This window comes from Fukomys damarensis, unplaced genomic scaffold (assembly GCF_012274545.1).
Source record: "Fukomys damarensis isolate Sample0158 unplaced genomic scaffold, DMR_v1.0_HiC HiC_scaffold_2, whole genome shotgun sequence".
NCBI classification, from domain to species: Eukaryota; Metazoa; Chordata; class Mammalia; order Rodentia; family Bathyergidae; genus Fukomys; species Fukomys damarensis.
Window position 1 is genome coordinate 31741535 of NW_022900914.1, and position 12828 is coordinate 31754362.

At 39.6% G+C, this 12828-nt stretch overlaps 1 protein-coding gene across 1 annotated transcript in view; it reads left to right on the plus strand.

Moving 5' to 3' along the window:
• The window catches only part of Erlec1 (endoplasmic reticulum lectin 1), a 30555-nt gene extending 21786 nt beyond the window's left edge, over positions 1-8769 (plus strand). Inside the window, exons 11-14 of the mRNA XM_010615822.3 lie at positions 2295-2419; positions 3969-4046; positions 4487-4562; positions 7872-8769. Of these exons, the coding sequence (XP_010614124.1) occupies positions 2295-2419; positions 3969-4046; positions 4487-4562; positions 7872-7943 (351 nt within the window). The 3' untranslated portion in view covers positions 7944-8769. The remainder of the gene's footprint in view (positions 1-2294; positions 2420-3968; positions 4047-4486; positions 4563-7871) is intronic.
• Positions 8770-12828: the final 4059 nt, after the last annotated feature.

Sequence of the window (12828 nt, forward strand, 5' to 3'; positions counted from 1 at the left end):
TTAGGGTTGGGTCATAGCTTAGTGCAAAGAACAGGAATTTGTTCTATAGTAAAAATCAAAGAAATGAATAATATGTAAGGGGGTGGTTACTGAGGATTGAACTTGGGACCTTTCATCTACAAGGCAGGCAGAGGAACCACTGAGCTAAAGCCCCAGCCCTAAATTTTTTTAAAATAATAGGAATTGGGCTGGAGAAGATGTAGCTTGGTAGAAAAGTGCTTGTCTATTATGTGTGAGACCTAGCATCGCAAAAAAGAATAAATGGTGATAACAAATACAGTGCTCACTCTATGCCAAGTACTAAGTACTTTACACATAGAGACTCATTTCATCCTCAAAACAGCCTTAAGAGGTAATTGGAATTGTTACCCCAAAATGAAGAAATAGAAACAATGATAGACTAACTTGCCAGAAATTGCATTAAGTAGTAAATGATAAAATTGGAATTCAGGGGCCAGGGATTTAGCTCAGTGGTTCTGCTGCCTGCCTTGCAAGCGCAAGGACCCAAGTTCAAACCCTAGTACCAAAAAAAAAAATTGGAATTCAAACCAAGACAGTCCTGCTCCCTAGCCAGCCCCTTAAACACTCAGTTTGTTGTTCCCTGTCTAGGAACTTGCAGTCGGGTTACTGAAACAATTGTGTAAAGGTTATGTCTTCCCATTAATCAGTAAGTTCCACTAGAGAAGTGGCATGGATTTTTAATTTACTAACTAGAAGTGTTATTGGTTCCTGATGGGCACACCCATAACCCCTGCTCCACAGGTTTAAGCTGGAGGATCATGAGCTCTGGGCCATCTGGGCAATTTAGCAATATCGAGTCTCAAAATAAAAAGTGCTGGGTATGTAGGCAGCTCAGTCATAGAGGGCTTGCCTAACATAAGGAAAGCCCCGGATTCAGTCCCAGTACTGCAGAAAAATGTAACAGAACTGTATACTATAGCGAGCATAATATCCTGGCATAAAAGACAGGAAGGGAAAAAAAGAAGATGAGAAGGTACAAAGCCAAAGGAAGGAAGGAACTCCTACATAAGATAGTACATAGACTTTTTTAAAAAATAATTACAAAATGGGAAAGGGAATTTCTGGACAGATAATTTTGATACAGAAATAAATAGTCAAATAGTAAGAAGACTAATATTCTTTAAAAGAACAAAATAAAATAAAAGAAGACCAGTGTACTTGAAGTTTTGCACTGAAAAGAATAGAAGTAGATTGAAAATGGGCTCCAGGCGCCGGTCATGGTGGTGCACACCTGTAACCCCAGCACTAGAGAGGCTGAGACAGGAAGATTGCTATGAATTCGAGACCAGCCTGAGCTACATAATGATATGTTCCAGGTCAGTCTCAACTACATAGTGAGACCCTGTCTCAAAAAACCAAAACAAAAAAAAAAAAAAAAAAATGGGCTCCAGGATAAGATTCTTAGCCTGTTTTGTGTTGCTCTAACAGTACCACAATGTGGGTGATTTTTGTTTTATTTTTATTTCTGATGACGTGGTTTCAATATGTAGCTCAGACTAGTGTTGAACTTGCAAACCACTTGAAAAAGATCAGGTAATTTATAATGAAAAGGGATTTATTTTTCACACTTCTATAGGATAGAAAGCCCAGTTGCCAGCATCTGGTAAGGTCCTTCTTCTTGCTTCATTCTATCTCAGGAAGCAAGAAGGTGAGGGAGTGAAAGATGAAATACAAAGTTTTCAATGTTTTATAATTGCCTTTAGTCCATTCATAAGATTGCAGCTCTGTGCCTAAATGCCTCCTGGTACATCCTGCCTCCTGTCACTGTTCTACTGAGGGTTAGATTTCTAGCACACATTTAAATGACAACAGAGATAGCGACCAAAGGTTTAATTAAGAATCACAGTCCTGGGCCTGAGGTTGTGGCTCAGTGATACTTGCCCAGTATGCATGGGGCTGTGGGTTCAGTCCCCAGTGCGCGCACACGCACACCACAGTAGTACGTGATTGTACAGTCTAGCTATGAGAGATTGATCTTTGGGTTGGTTTAGAGGGGATGTGCTGGCAGTGAAAAGGTATAGAGGAAAAATTGGAGCAACTGCTACAGGAGAGGGAAAAGATGTGAGTCAAACAATAACTATATCTAGAGCTAGCCTGAGTAGAGATTAGTTAATATTCAGAGAAATAACTAATAAAAAGGATAGATTTCACTCACTGAGTTTGACTAATATCATTACATTTGAAGGGAGATGTCAGGTGTGCAAATGAAAATGAGGACTGAGGCTTAGAAGAAGCTCAGTCATCTGCATAAATGTTTGTTTGTCGTGTGTTAGGACAAGGACAGTGGGAAAACTTCTGTGGTTGTGGGGACTTGGAACCAAGAAGAGCATATTGAGTGGGCAAAGAAGAATACTGCCAGAGCCTATCATCTTCAGGATGATGGGACCCAGACAGTCAGGTAAAAACCGATTTTATTTGCCTATGGATGTGATAGTAAATTTTTAAAACTCAGAACATTGATACACGTAAACATTTAAACACAGAAGTAAAATCCCAGGTCAGAGTTGGGGTTTTTTGTTTTTGTTTTTCCCAGAGGTATCTTTCAATTTGGGGGGGGGGGGGTAACACCATATGGTTGTTAAGAGCACTATCTCTCAATTTAAATGCTGGCTGGCCCATCACTTAATACCTCAGACAAGTTACAGAGTCATTTTAAGCCTCCCTTTTCTTGTTTAATGATCTTTGGATTGCACATAGCATAATTGAGAGGTAATTCATTTACAGAATAGTGTTTAGCTTGAAGTTAACGCGATTGGTATGCTAATGAAAGTGGCAGTGGTATTCACAATGGCTCAGTTCCGTAAAGCATTTCCCTCTGTCATGTATAACCTTTATCTGAAATTATTTAATTCTGTTCTGATGTACTCTAATAGTTCCCTTTATTGCTCACCATTTGTAAGGTAATGATTAAAAATAGTTAAAGAATGACTTTGAAAAGCTACCACACATCTCTTTTGGGTTATACGAGTGTATTTTGTTATAACAGAAAAAGGAGTCTCATTTCCCAAGAATAACTGAGCTTTAGTATGTCATGTACCTTGGCCATTGCATTTTAAATTGTTCACTCTTACGCCTTTTCAGGTGTCCCTTTGTCTCTCCTGGGAAAGATGGTATTAAGAGAATATTTTCAGTGTGTGCTATCTTGACTTAGCAAAATTACTCTGTAAATACTCAAGTATTCTGATACACTGAACATGCTCGTGGACTGCTCATGTGACTGTCGTGTATGGATCATGTGCAGAAGTATTGAAGCAAAGGAGGATGAGACTAGAATACTAACCACTCCTTTGAGATGTGTAGCTTGGCCTACACTTACCTTTTGTGCCACCTACAGTACAGTATTTTAATGAAATTAATGGTAGTTAAAAACAAAGAATATGCTGATAGCTAGGAAAATGGGTAACTCTTTTGGCTTTTGGAAACAGGGTCTCACTATATAGTTCAGGCTGGCCTTGAGTTCACTGTGTAGCCCAAGCTGGCCTCATATTTGGAGTCATCCTCCAGCCTCATGCTCCCAAGTGCTGGGATTACAGGCGTGTATCATCACACCCAGTTTAAAAGAACTTTTTTAGAGCCAGATATGATGGTGGGATACGTTTGTAATCCCAGTACTCGGGAGGCTGATACGGTAGGATTGCCAGTTTGAGCCTTGCCTGGGCTTCCTAGTGAGTTTAAGGCCAGCCTGAACTACACAGTGAGACCTTGCCTCAAAAAACAAAACAAAAGAAAACAAAAATACTTAGTACTTCAACCTGAATTATTTCTGTAAAAATAATATGCAAGTTTAAGATGTTGTATTAAGACAACACAAATGATCTTGAATTTATAGTCTCCTAACAGTCTTCACAACCCTAAAAACCCTCACCATCTTCTCACGTTGTACATTACTGTTGTGCAGAATTAGTGAGGCTTTAGTTTACTAAAGCTTGTATATTTCTCTGATTCAGGATGGTCTCACATTTTTACGGGAATGGAGATATTTGTGATATAACTGACAAACCAAGACAAGTGACTGTAAAACTAAAGTAAGTTGAACCTTCAAATCATGCTTTATGTCTTTCCCATTTATCTGCTCTCTCTAGACAGAAGTTGTATATAAATATGAAGAATAATTATGAATTATTATTAAGTTGTTTAAATTATTCTGGGTTCATCCATTTCAACGGGATGTTTGAAATTTAAGACTATAACAAGCTGGGCGTGGTGGCACACACCTGTGATCCCAGCACTCGGGAGGCTGAAGCTGGAAGATTGCCTGAGTTTGAGGCCAGCCTGAACTATATAGCGAGACCCTGTCTCAAAAATAACAAGGAAAGATTATAAATTGTCGCTTAGTGGTAGAACATTTGCCTAGTGCTTTCAAGGCCCAGAGTTTAATCCCCAGCACTGCAAAAAAGAAAAAAGATTATTATGAAAAGCAATACTTCGAATGATTTGGCAGTACCTTAAATCACCTGTCTTTTAGGTGTAAAGAATCAGACTCTCCTCATGCTGTCACTGTGTATATGCTAGAGCCTCACTCCTGTCAGTATATTCTTGGGGTAAGTAAAAAAATATCCGAAAGTTTGGTTTGGGGCCATGTTTTAACTTGTTGCATTAGGTCTAAGAGGGACCTTTATTAGTATTTAAGACTTAATAATAGCTCCCTTGCCACTTCTGTGATAGTTGACTTGTGTTTTATTGAGATATAATTTAAAACAAATGCACAGATCTTAGTGTTGAGTTTGCCTGGTTTTAACAACTTTGTATGCCCTTTGGACTGTCATCCCAAACAAAGTAACTGTCACTGCAGCCAGTTCTCTTGTAGCCCTTTCTAGTGAACACTCCTTACCCCCTCTCCAAAAGAGCCCTTTCTGATTTCTGACATAAGAGATTAACTGTGCTTCCTTTTGGATACTCAGCCTGAGTGGAATGTACAGCGTATGATTTTTGTGTCTGGCCTTTTTAACGTGCATAATGTTTTGACAGAATTCTTGCTAGTGGATTAGGCAGCCAAAAGACAGGGTTCAAGAATGAAAGAAATTCGGAAAAGACTGGAAAGAGATTCGGGGGAGCCTAAAATTGAGTCATAGAGAATATCTTTGTCAATCTTTTACCCATTTTTGTTGCTGTTGTTGTTGCTCTTGTTTGTTTTCTTGTTTTTTGGACATTCAAATATTCTAGATACAAGCTCTGTACTTGTATTGCACATCTTTTTCATAGTTGGTGGCTTGCTTATTCAATATTTAGATGTCTCTCTCTTTTTTTCCAGACAGGGTCTCACTATGTAGTTGAAAGTGATCTGGAACTCACTATGTAGCCCAGGCTGGTCTCGAACTCACAGTGATCCTCCTGCCTCAGCCTCCTGAGTGCTGGGATTACAGGCGTGCACCACCACACCCAGCTTTTTAGATGTCTTTTAATGAGCAAAACTGTTTAAATTCTATTATCAACTTTTTTTTCTTTTTATGATTAATGCTATTTGGGTCCTAAGTAAAGTCGTAAAGATATTCTTCTCTATTTTCTTCTAAAAACTTTATGGATATACTTTTTTTTTCCTGGTTTCTTGAGATGGGGTATTGCTAAGGAGTTCAAGCTGACCTTGAACTCACTATGTTGCCCAAGCTGTCCTGGAACCCATAGTTACCGTCCTGCCTCAGGCTCTTGAGTGCTGGGACCACAGGCGTGGGACACCACCACACCTGGCTTGATTCTACCTTTATGTTAATTGAGCTTGAATGTGATTTTTTTTTCCCTCTGCATTCATCCTACTAGGAGGTCACTGAGCTTCTTGGATTTGTAGTTTCACGTAATTGATGAGTTTGAGAAAAATCTTGGCTGGTCTTTTTCAGTTTTTTGTTTTGTTTGGTTTTGTACTGGGGATCAAACTCAGGTCCTTGCTCTTCGAGGCAGGCAGCAGAGCCACTGAGCTAAATCCCCAGCCTTTCGGGCTGGTGTTGAACTCACTGTGCAGCCCAGGCTGCCCTCCATCTCAGAACAATCCTCCTACCTCAGCCTCACGAGTGCTGGGATTAACAGAAATGTGCTGCCGTGCTCAGCTGCATTATCCTTTGCCATCGAAGTACTAACCAGGCCCATCCCTGCTTAGCTTCCAAGATCAAATGAGACCGGGAGCATTCAGGATGCTATGGCTATAGACTCCAGTATCTTTTCAGTGATTTCTTCTGCTACATTTTTTCCTCCTCTATTTCTAGGACTGCAATTAAACATGTTAGTTTAACGAAACTATCCCATCTCAGAGTCTTCCTTAGTCTCACTTTTTTTTCCTTTATTTCATTTTGAATCATTTCTAGTAACTGGTCTCAGGGTTAGACACTGAGACAAGTGTCTCTCCTGTGTCCACTTCATCTCCAGCATCATCTGTGATATATTTTATCTCTAGCATTTCCATTTTAGTCTTTGTTTCTTATTTTCATACTGAAGGTCACTCCTAGGGGCACCCTACCACTGAGCTATACCCCCAGCTCATTTTTTATTTCAAGATAAAATCTTGCTAAGTTGCCCAGGATAACCCTTGCAGTCCTCCTCCTTCAGCTTCTCAACTACCTGAAACTACAGGCACGAGCTTCCACACCTAACCTGATTCCAGATTGTTTTGCTTTTCCCCATAGTTTCCCTTTCTCTGCTGTAATTCCTTCTAGTCGGTCACATGTGTTGTCTGCCTTTACCACTGTTGTCTTCATTTTTTTTTTTTCCAAAACTGAGGATTGATCCCAGGCCTTTGCACTGAGCCATATCCTTTTCCCCTATATATGTGTGTGTCTATCTGTCTGTGTGTGTGTGTACCAGGGATCAAACTCTGGACCTGGTGCTTGTGAGGCAGGCAGCAGAACCACGGAGCTAAATCCCTGGCCCCCTTTTTATATTTTTTTAAGGATGGGGGTCTCACTAATTCACCCAGACTGGGTTTGAATTTGAGATCCTTCTGCCTCAGCCTCCCAGAGTGCTGGGATTACTGGCATATGTCACCACACCCGTTTTCTTCATCATATTTTATAATTGTCACATCATCTGATCATTTCAACTTCTGGGCTATCTTTGAGCTACTTTTGTTGTTGTTGTTGTTGTTGTTTTTAGCTATGTTTTATATGCCTTTCAAATGTAACATCATTTTTCCATAATGTGTTGTGTTTTGTTTTGTTTTGTTCCTGTATCAGATCTGTCTACTGGGCCGAGGATTTAGCTCAGTGGTTCTGCTGCCTGCCTAAGACCTAAGTTCGATCCCCAGTACCAAAAAAAAAAATTCTGTCTACGCATTCCTCCTATTCCTGTGCTTTCCATGTTTTCTCTCTTCCCTTAATTACTCGGTGATAAAAATATTTTCTCCACATACCTCACAGTTGATATGGATAACTAAAAATTGTTTTCGATTTGTAGAAATCATGTTGAAGCCAGGCATGGTGGGCATGCCTGTAATCCCAGCACTTTGGGAGGCTGAGCCCAGCCTGGGCAAGTGAGACCCCGTCTCAAAATAAAAAGGACTAGGGACGTAGCTCAGGGCAGAGCCCGTGAGTTCAACCCCTAGTATAGTGGTGCCTCAAACTTCTATTTGCAAAAAATTTAGTTTGCAAGCAGAAGTATCTGGCAGAATTTCTGTTTGTTTGTTTGTTTGTTTGCAAACTCAACATCAGATGACAGGCACTACCAAGGCCATCTTTCCCACACGAACCCAAATGTGACCATCTTTGCCAAAATCGTACAACAATTTAAGTTCATGAACTGTGAAAAGGGCCAGACAGGTGATCCACAATAAAGACTCAAATATATGTAGCAAATGTATTTATTCTACAGAGTAGTGAATGAATTAGTATTCAGCATATCAACTTTTTAATGGCTTTGTTGTTGTTTAGGTTGAATCTCCAGTGATCTGTAAAATCTTAGATACAGCAGATGAAAATGGACTTCTTTCTCTCCCCAACTGAAGGATATTAAAGTTGAAGGGAAGAAAAGATAGTTGAAAGTCATGATAATTTCTGACCATGTGTCTCAGAACTCACAGCCATGGACCTCATCTAAAGGATTGTATAAAAGGATTCTCAACCACTCTGTGAATGTATATTTGTATATAAGAGGTTATTGATAAACTTCTAAGACAGACATTTATCTCACTTTTGTGTGTGTGTGTGTGTGTGTTCCTTTGTGTCATATGAACTGATTGTGTTTTGTCTTTGCTTGGATAATGTGATTCCAAAATAAATCTTATCCAAGCAAATTAATGGTTCCAGCTCCTCTGAATGTTGTAACTGTTGTACTTAACTAAAAGAATCTTTAAAAAATTTTATAATGTAAATTATAGTGTATATAACTAGCTAATGAAGTAAAGATAACAAATTGGTAAGTATTTATTTAAACGAGAGACCATGTAAAATGTGTAAATTTTAATGTCTAAAATCCTTTTAACACATTTTCAGCTGCTCTCTGCCAGACATTAAACTAGAAAATGGGCACAAAGTAGAGCCTCCTATGTGAATTTTCTTCACTGCTGTTAATCTAAAGAAGCTCTTACTTGTGATAAGTTGCTTCTCTCCTCAAGCTTTTACCTGTTTTCTTGTGTGTCCCCAGAGCGTGTTTCTGGTGTAGAGTGGCAACGGTTCTCTGGTTTTGAATGTTGCCCTAACCGCGCACTGTTCTGGCGGTCCATTGTACTCGCCTACTGTATGCTACAGATCTTAGTTCTGGGTAGTTTAAATCGCAGTATTTATTTTAAAGTGAATAAAATGTCCTCGAGCAGTGTTACCATAGAGTCAGTAGCACATTATGCAGTTTCTTTATTTTCTCCATTACCCCATCGCACGTATTTGAATGCAGCTGTCTGTCTGAACGAGGAAGAGTGACTGGAGGGTTGGGGGTCGCAGCACAGAAGAGAGCACCTCCGCAGCCCTCTCGGCCCTGGGTTCACTTGCTAGCACCAGAAAAAAGAAAAGTAGCCCATAAAATATTCTTTCTCCTTTTCAGTAGTTTTGACTAAAGATGTTTTAGTTTAAGAAAAGGTGACCGTACCTGACTACTTGGGGATTATATGAAGATTTTAGTAGAAAGCAGCACATACAAAGAGCATGCACTTGAAACTCACGCCTGGGTCTCAGTTCTCTCTTTAATTTATTATGAGATTAGAAAAAACAGTTTTTCCTACTCACGGAACACAAGTTCATCAAAATGTATGGGTGTGGTTTTCTCTCCCACACCAACAAAATACTCCAACCCCAAGCAGGTGTCCTGCAGTTCATTTTCTGATCTTGGCTGCTTGGGTTTAGTGTCCGTGTTCTAGTAAATACATGCGGGGCTCTGAAGACTTCGCCCATCTCAGAAACCCGTCGCAAGTCTGAGACTGGATCTTTACAAGAAGGTTGTAACGTGGAGAGCTGGGTTTTTGGTTTTTTAGCTTTACCTCCCTTCTTTGAGATGCCACTAGGTGGGGCCAGTCGCCTAGCTCTCGTCTGTATGCTTGGTTAAAGGGTGTTGGCAGCAAATTGTCTGAAAACTGAACATATCCCTTGTGGATAGTCCCCAGGAAAGTGTCCTTTCTCAGCCTGCCCGGTTTCCCACAAGGCTTAGTCGGGGGCATAGCTAGAGTTAGCCTTCAGAATATGTTCATCCATTTGAGTAGAAAACTAAAGTGACATATAGAGAAAAGCATAGAGTTTTTTACAGTTATTTAAAAATACATTAATCTACAATGTTAAAGTCAAAATTTTTAATGGAAAAATTAAGATAATTTTTGCGTAGATTTATTATATTTAATAATTTACTATAATTACAAAATGTCTGCAACATTTTACAGCTAGAAAAAAACATGTTTACAGAACCAGGCAATAAGTGCTGTCTCTCCTTCAGGCCATCTCGGTCAGTTCAGCATTTGCACACAGCGGCATCTCTACCGCGTAACCGCACACACGCGAACTATACTGAGGGACGGGACAGTAGAGACTTGTGGAAACCGCTGTACAATTCATGTGTCCCCAGTCGTGCAGCTGGAGACACTGCTGCATTCAGACCACACAGAAAATCTTAGCTTAACGTCAAATACAGTTCAAAAGAACTATGAATTATAACAGTTTGTCATGGCCTATAATAAATTATAACAGCTAACTGATTTAAGTAAAGGAAATACTAGTCATTAGTAGTAATACTTTATAAAGAGTTTTTTACAAAAAGTTACAAAGTGTACTGAGTAAAAAATAGAATATTTTTGCCAGGCATGGTGGCGCACACCTGTAATCCCAGCACTTTGGAGGCTGAGGCAGGAGGATCACTGTGAGTTTGAGACCAGCCTGAGCTACATAGTTCCAGGTCAGTCTCAACTACATAATGAGACCCTGTCTCAAAAAACCAAAAGAAACCTCACTAATATTTAATATGTGAACTAATACTAATCCACATGACCATTCAAAACTCACAAGGTCTCACGTCAGAAACAACGTTCTGAGCAAAGTGAGAGCTCCATGTGTGGAGGAGCTGGTGGAAACACCTTCCTTTATTCTTCACTCTCATACTACAGCTTTGTAGATTAAATTAATGTCCGTAATACCTTTCAGGTAATAGAATTATCACTTTACATATTGGCATCTAGACCACACATTATTACGTAGATAACCAATCAGAATTATGGTGTAGATGTTAAAAGGTTGCTTTCACAGTTGGACATGGTGGTTTGTGCCTATAATTTCAGCACTCAGGAGGCTGAGGCAGGAGGACTACTGAGAGTTTGAGGCCAGCCTGGGCTACATAGTGAGCTCGAGGCCACCCTGAACTACAGTGAGACCCTGTCTCAACCCCCCTCCATCCCCTGCAAGAAAGGTGCTTTCACAAATTGTGACTCCATTCACTAAGGTCCTGGTATCAAAAAAGACTACTAGAAATAACATGGTGGCAAACCTGTAACCCCTGTACTTGGGAGGCTGAGGCAGGAGGATCACTCTGAGTTCAAGACCAGCCTAACCTGCGTGATGCTGTCTTAAAAAAAAAAAAAAATTTTATATATATATATTACTCGTTAGAAAAGGAAAAACATTTTTAAATAAACAAATGGAATACAGTTTTAAAAGTAAATCTCAAGCCAAGGATTTAGCCCAGTGGCACTACTGCCTGCCTTGCAAGCACAAGATCCTGAGTTTGATCCCTAGTACCAAAAGGGGGGCAAGGGGTTTAACTCAGTGGTTCCGACACCTGTCTAGTAAGTGCAAGGGACCCGAGTTTGATCCCAAGTACCAAAAAAAAAAGTTTATATAAAAGCAAATCTCAGCAATTGGGGAAAAAACATAGGTTTAAGTCAAAATGATGTCATTTTACCTATGAAAAAGTTACTGACAAATAGTTTCTTTGTGCTCTTAATGGTACTATAATCTGGCAAGCTTTCACACCTAACTGGATACTCGTATAATTGGATCTTTCTGAAAAACAGTTATCTTAACATCAGTTTTATTTATGATAGTCATTTGCATCTAGTAATTTTCTTTCCAGGAATCCTTACGAAATGTTTTTGTATATCAATAAAGGTTTGGTTCCAAGATGTTCATAGCAACCTTACAGAAAGTAGGGAAGGAAAGCCTAAATGCATAACATTAGAAAAGCTTAAGTACAATGACAGAAATCTGAAGCAAAACACCAGTCTGACCTCAGCAGTGCCGGGATGGAAGCTTCGCGCCAGGCCAGGCAGTAAGTAAGGTGCCTGACTGAGGACCTGCTAGCATTGTCAGATGAATAGAACTTCAGGTGTGCCGTGTGTCTGCGTGAATAGAAACAAGTATAAACTCCAGGGAGATAGCTTAAGCTGCCAGCAGTGTCTTGAGCACCTTAAAGTTTATTTTTTTCAATGAAAAAAAAGTACATTTTAGTATATTTATACACTGAAATATTGCACAGCCAGTATCAACTATATTTACGATTTTTTTTCAAAGAATTTTTAATTTCATTGATTTTTAAAGTCACCTTGGGAATTCTGTCTTGATTAAAGACCATCAAATGCGCCACTGATAATGCCTTGGTGACAGTAAACAAGTCAAGTGCAGTGGTACTTTATCAACATCCACATTGTGGTTACAATTTAAGTGATAAAATAATCGACCCTTCATCTGTCAGCTGTGCTACCTCTTTGGGATTAAAAAATAATCTTATTTTTGGTTTCCCTCAAATATTAAACAAGACAACAAATACTTCCTGAATACATGAATGACTTCATCCTCTTACCCACACCTGACAAAAATCTTCCTCAGCTACTCCAGCTTTCCCTACCTCCTTATTTTGCAGTGTTTGGTGCTTTGAGGGAAAAAAATGTTTTCTTGGTTTTAAAATGTTGGCAAAAATTTTTTTCCATTCCTTCAAACTGCTGTCTTACACTGCTTTATCATGGCTCCACAGCCTTTCTGTGTGGTGCTGGGGAGCCAACCCAGGGCCTCATACTATTTATTCAATAGTTACCTGCTGGCCAAGCCCTCTACCACTGAGCTGCACCCCCGATGTCCCAGTCCATGTGTTGCATATGTTATTTCTCTTCCTTAACAAGAGTTAGTGTATCGCCTTCCTCTGTTATATTTCCCCCATTCTATGAACTGAAAATACTCCAGTTTTGCAGTACACTGAACTCAAAAAGCTTAGCTTCCTTTTTGCTTTCTCTGTGAAGAGCACAACTCCCTGTCTTATCTTTCTTCAGTCTTTGTTTGTTTGTTTCTTTGTTGAGACAGGGTCTCACTATGTAGTTGAGACTGACCTGGAACTCACTATGTAGCCCAGGCTGGTCTCAAACTCACAGCGATCCTCCTGCCTCAGTCTTCAGTCATATTAATAAAATTAGTTTTTTTAACTTTTCTT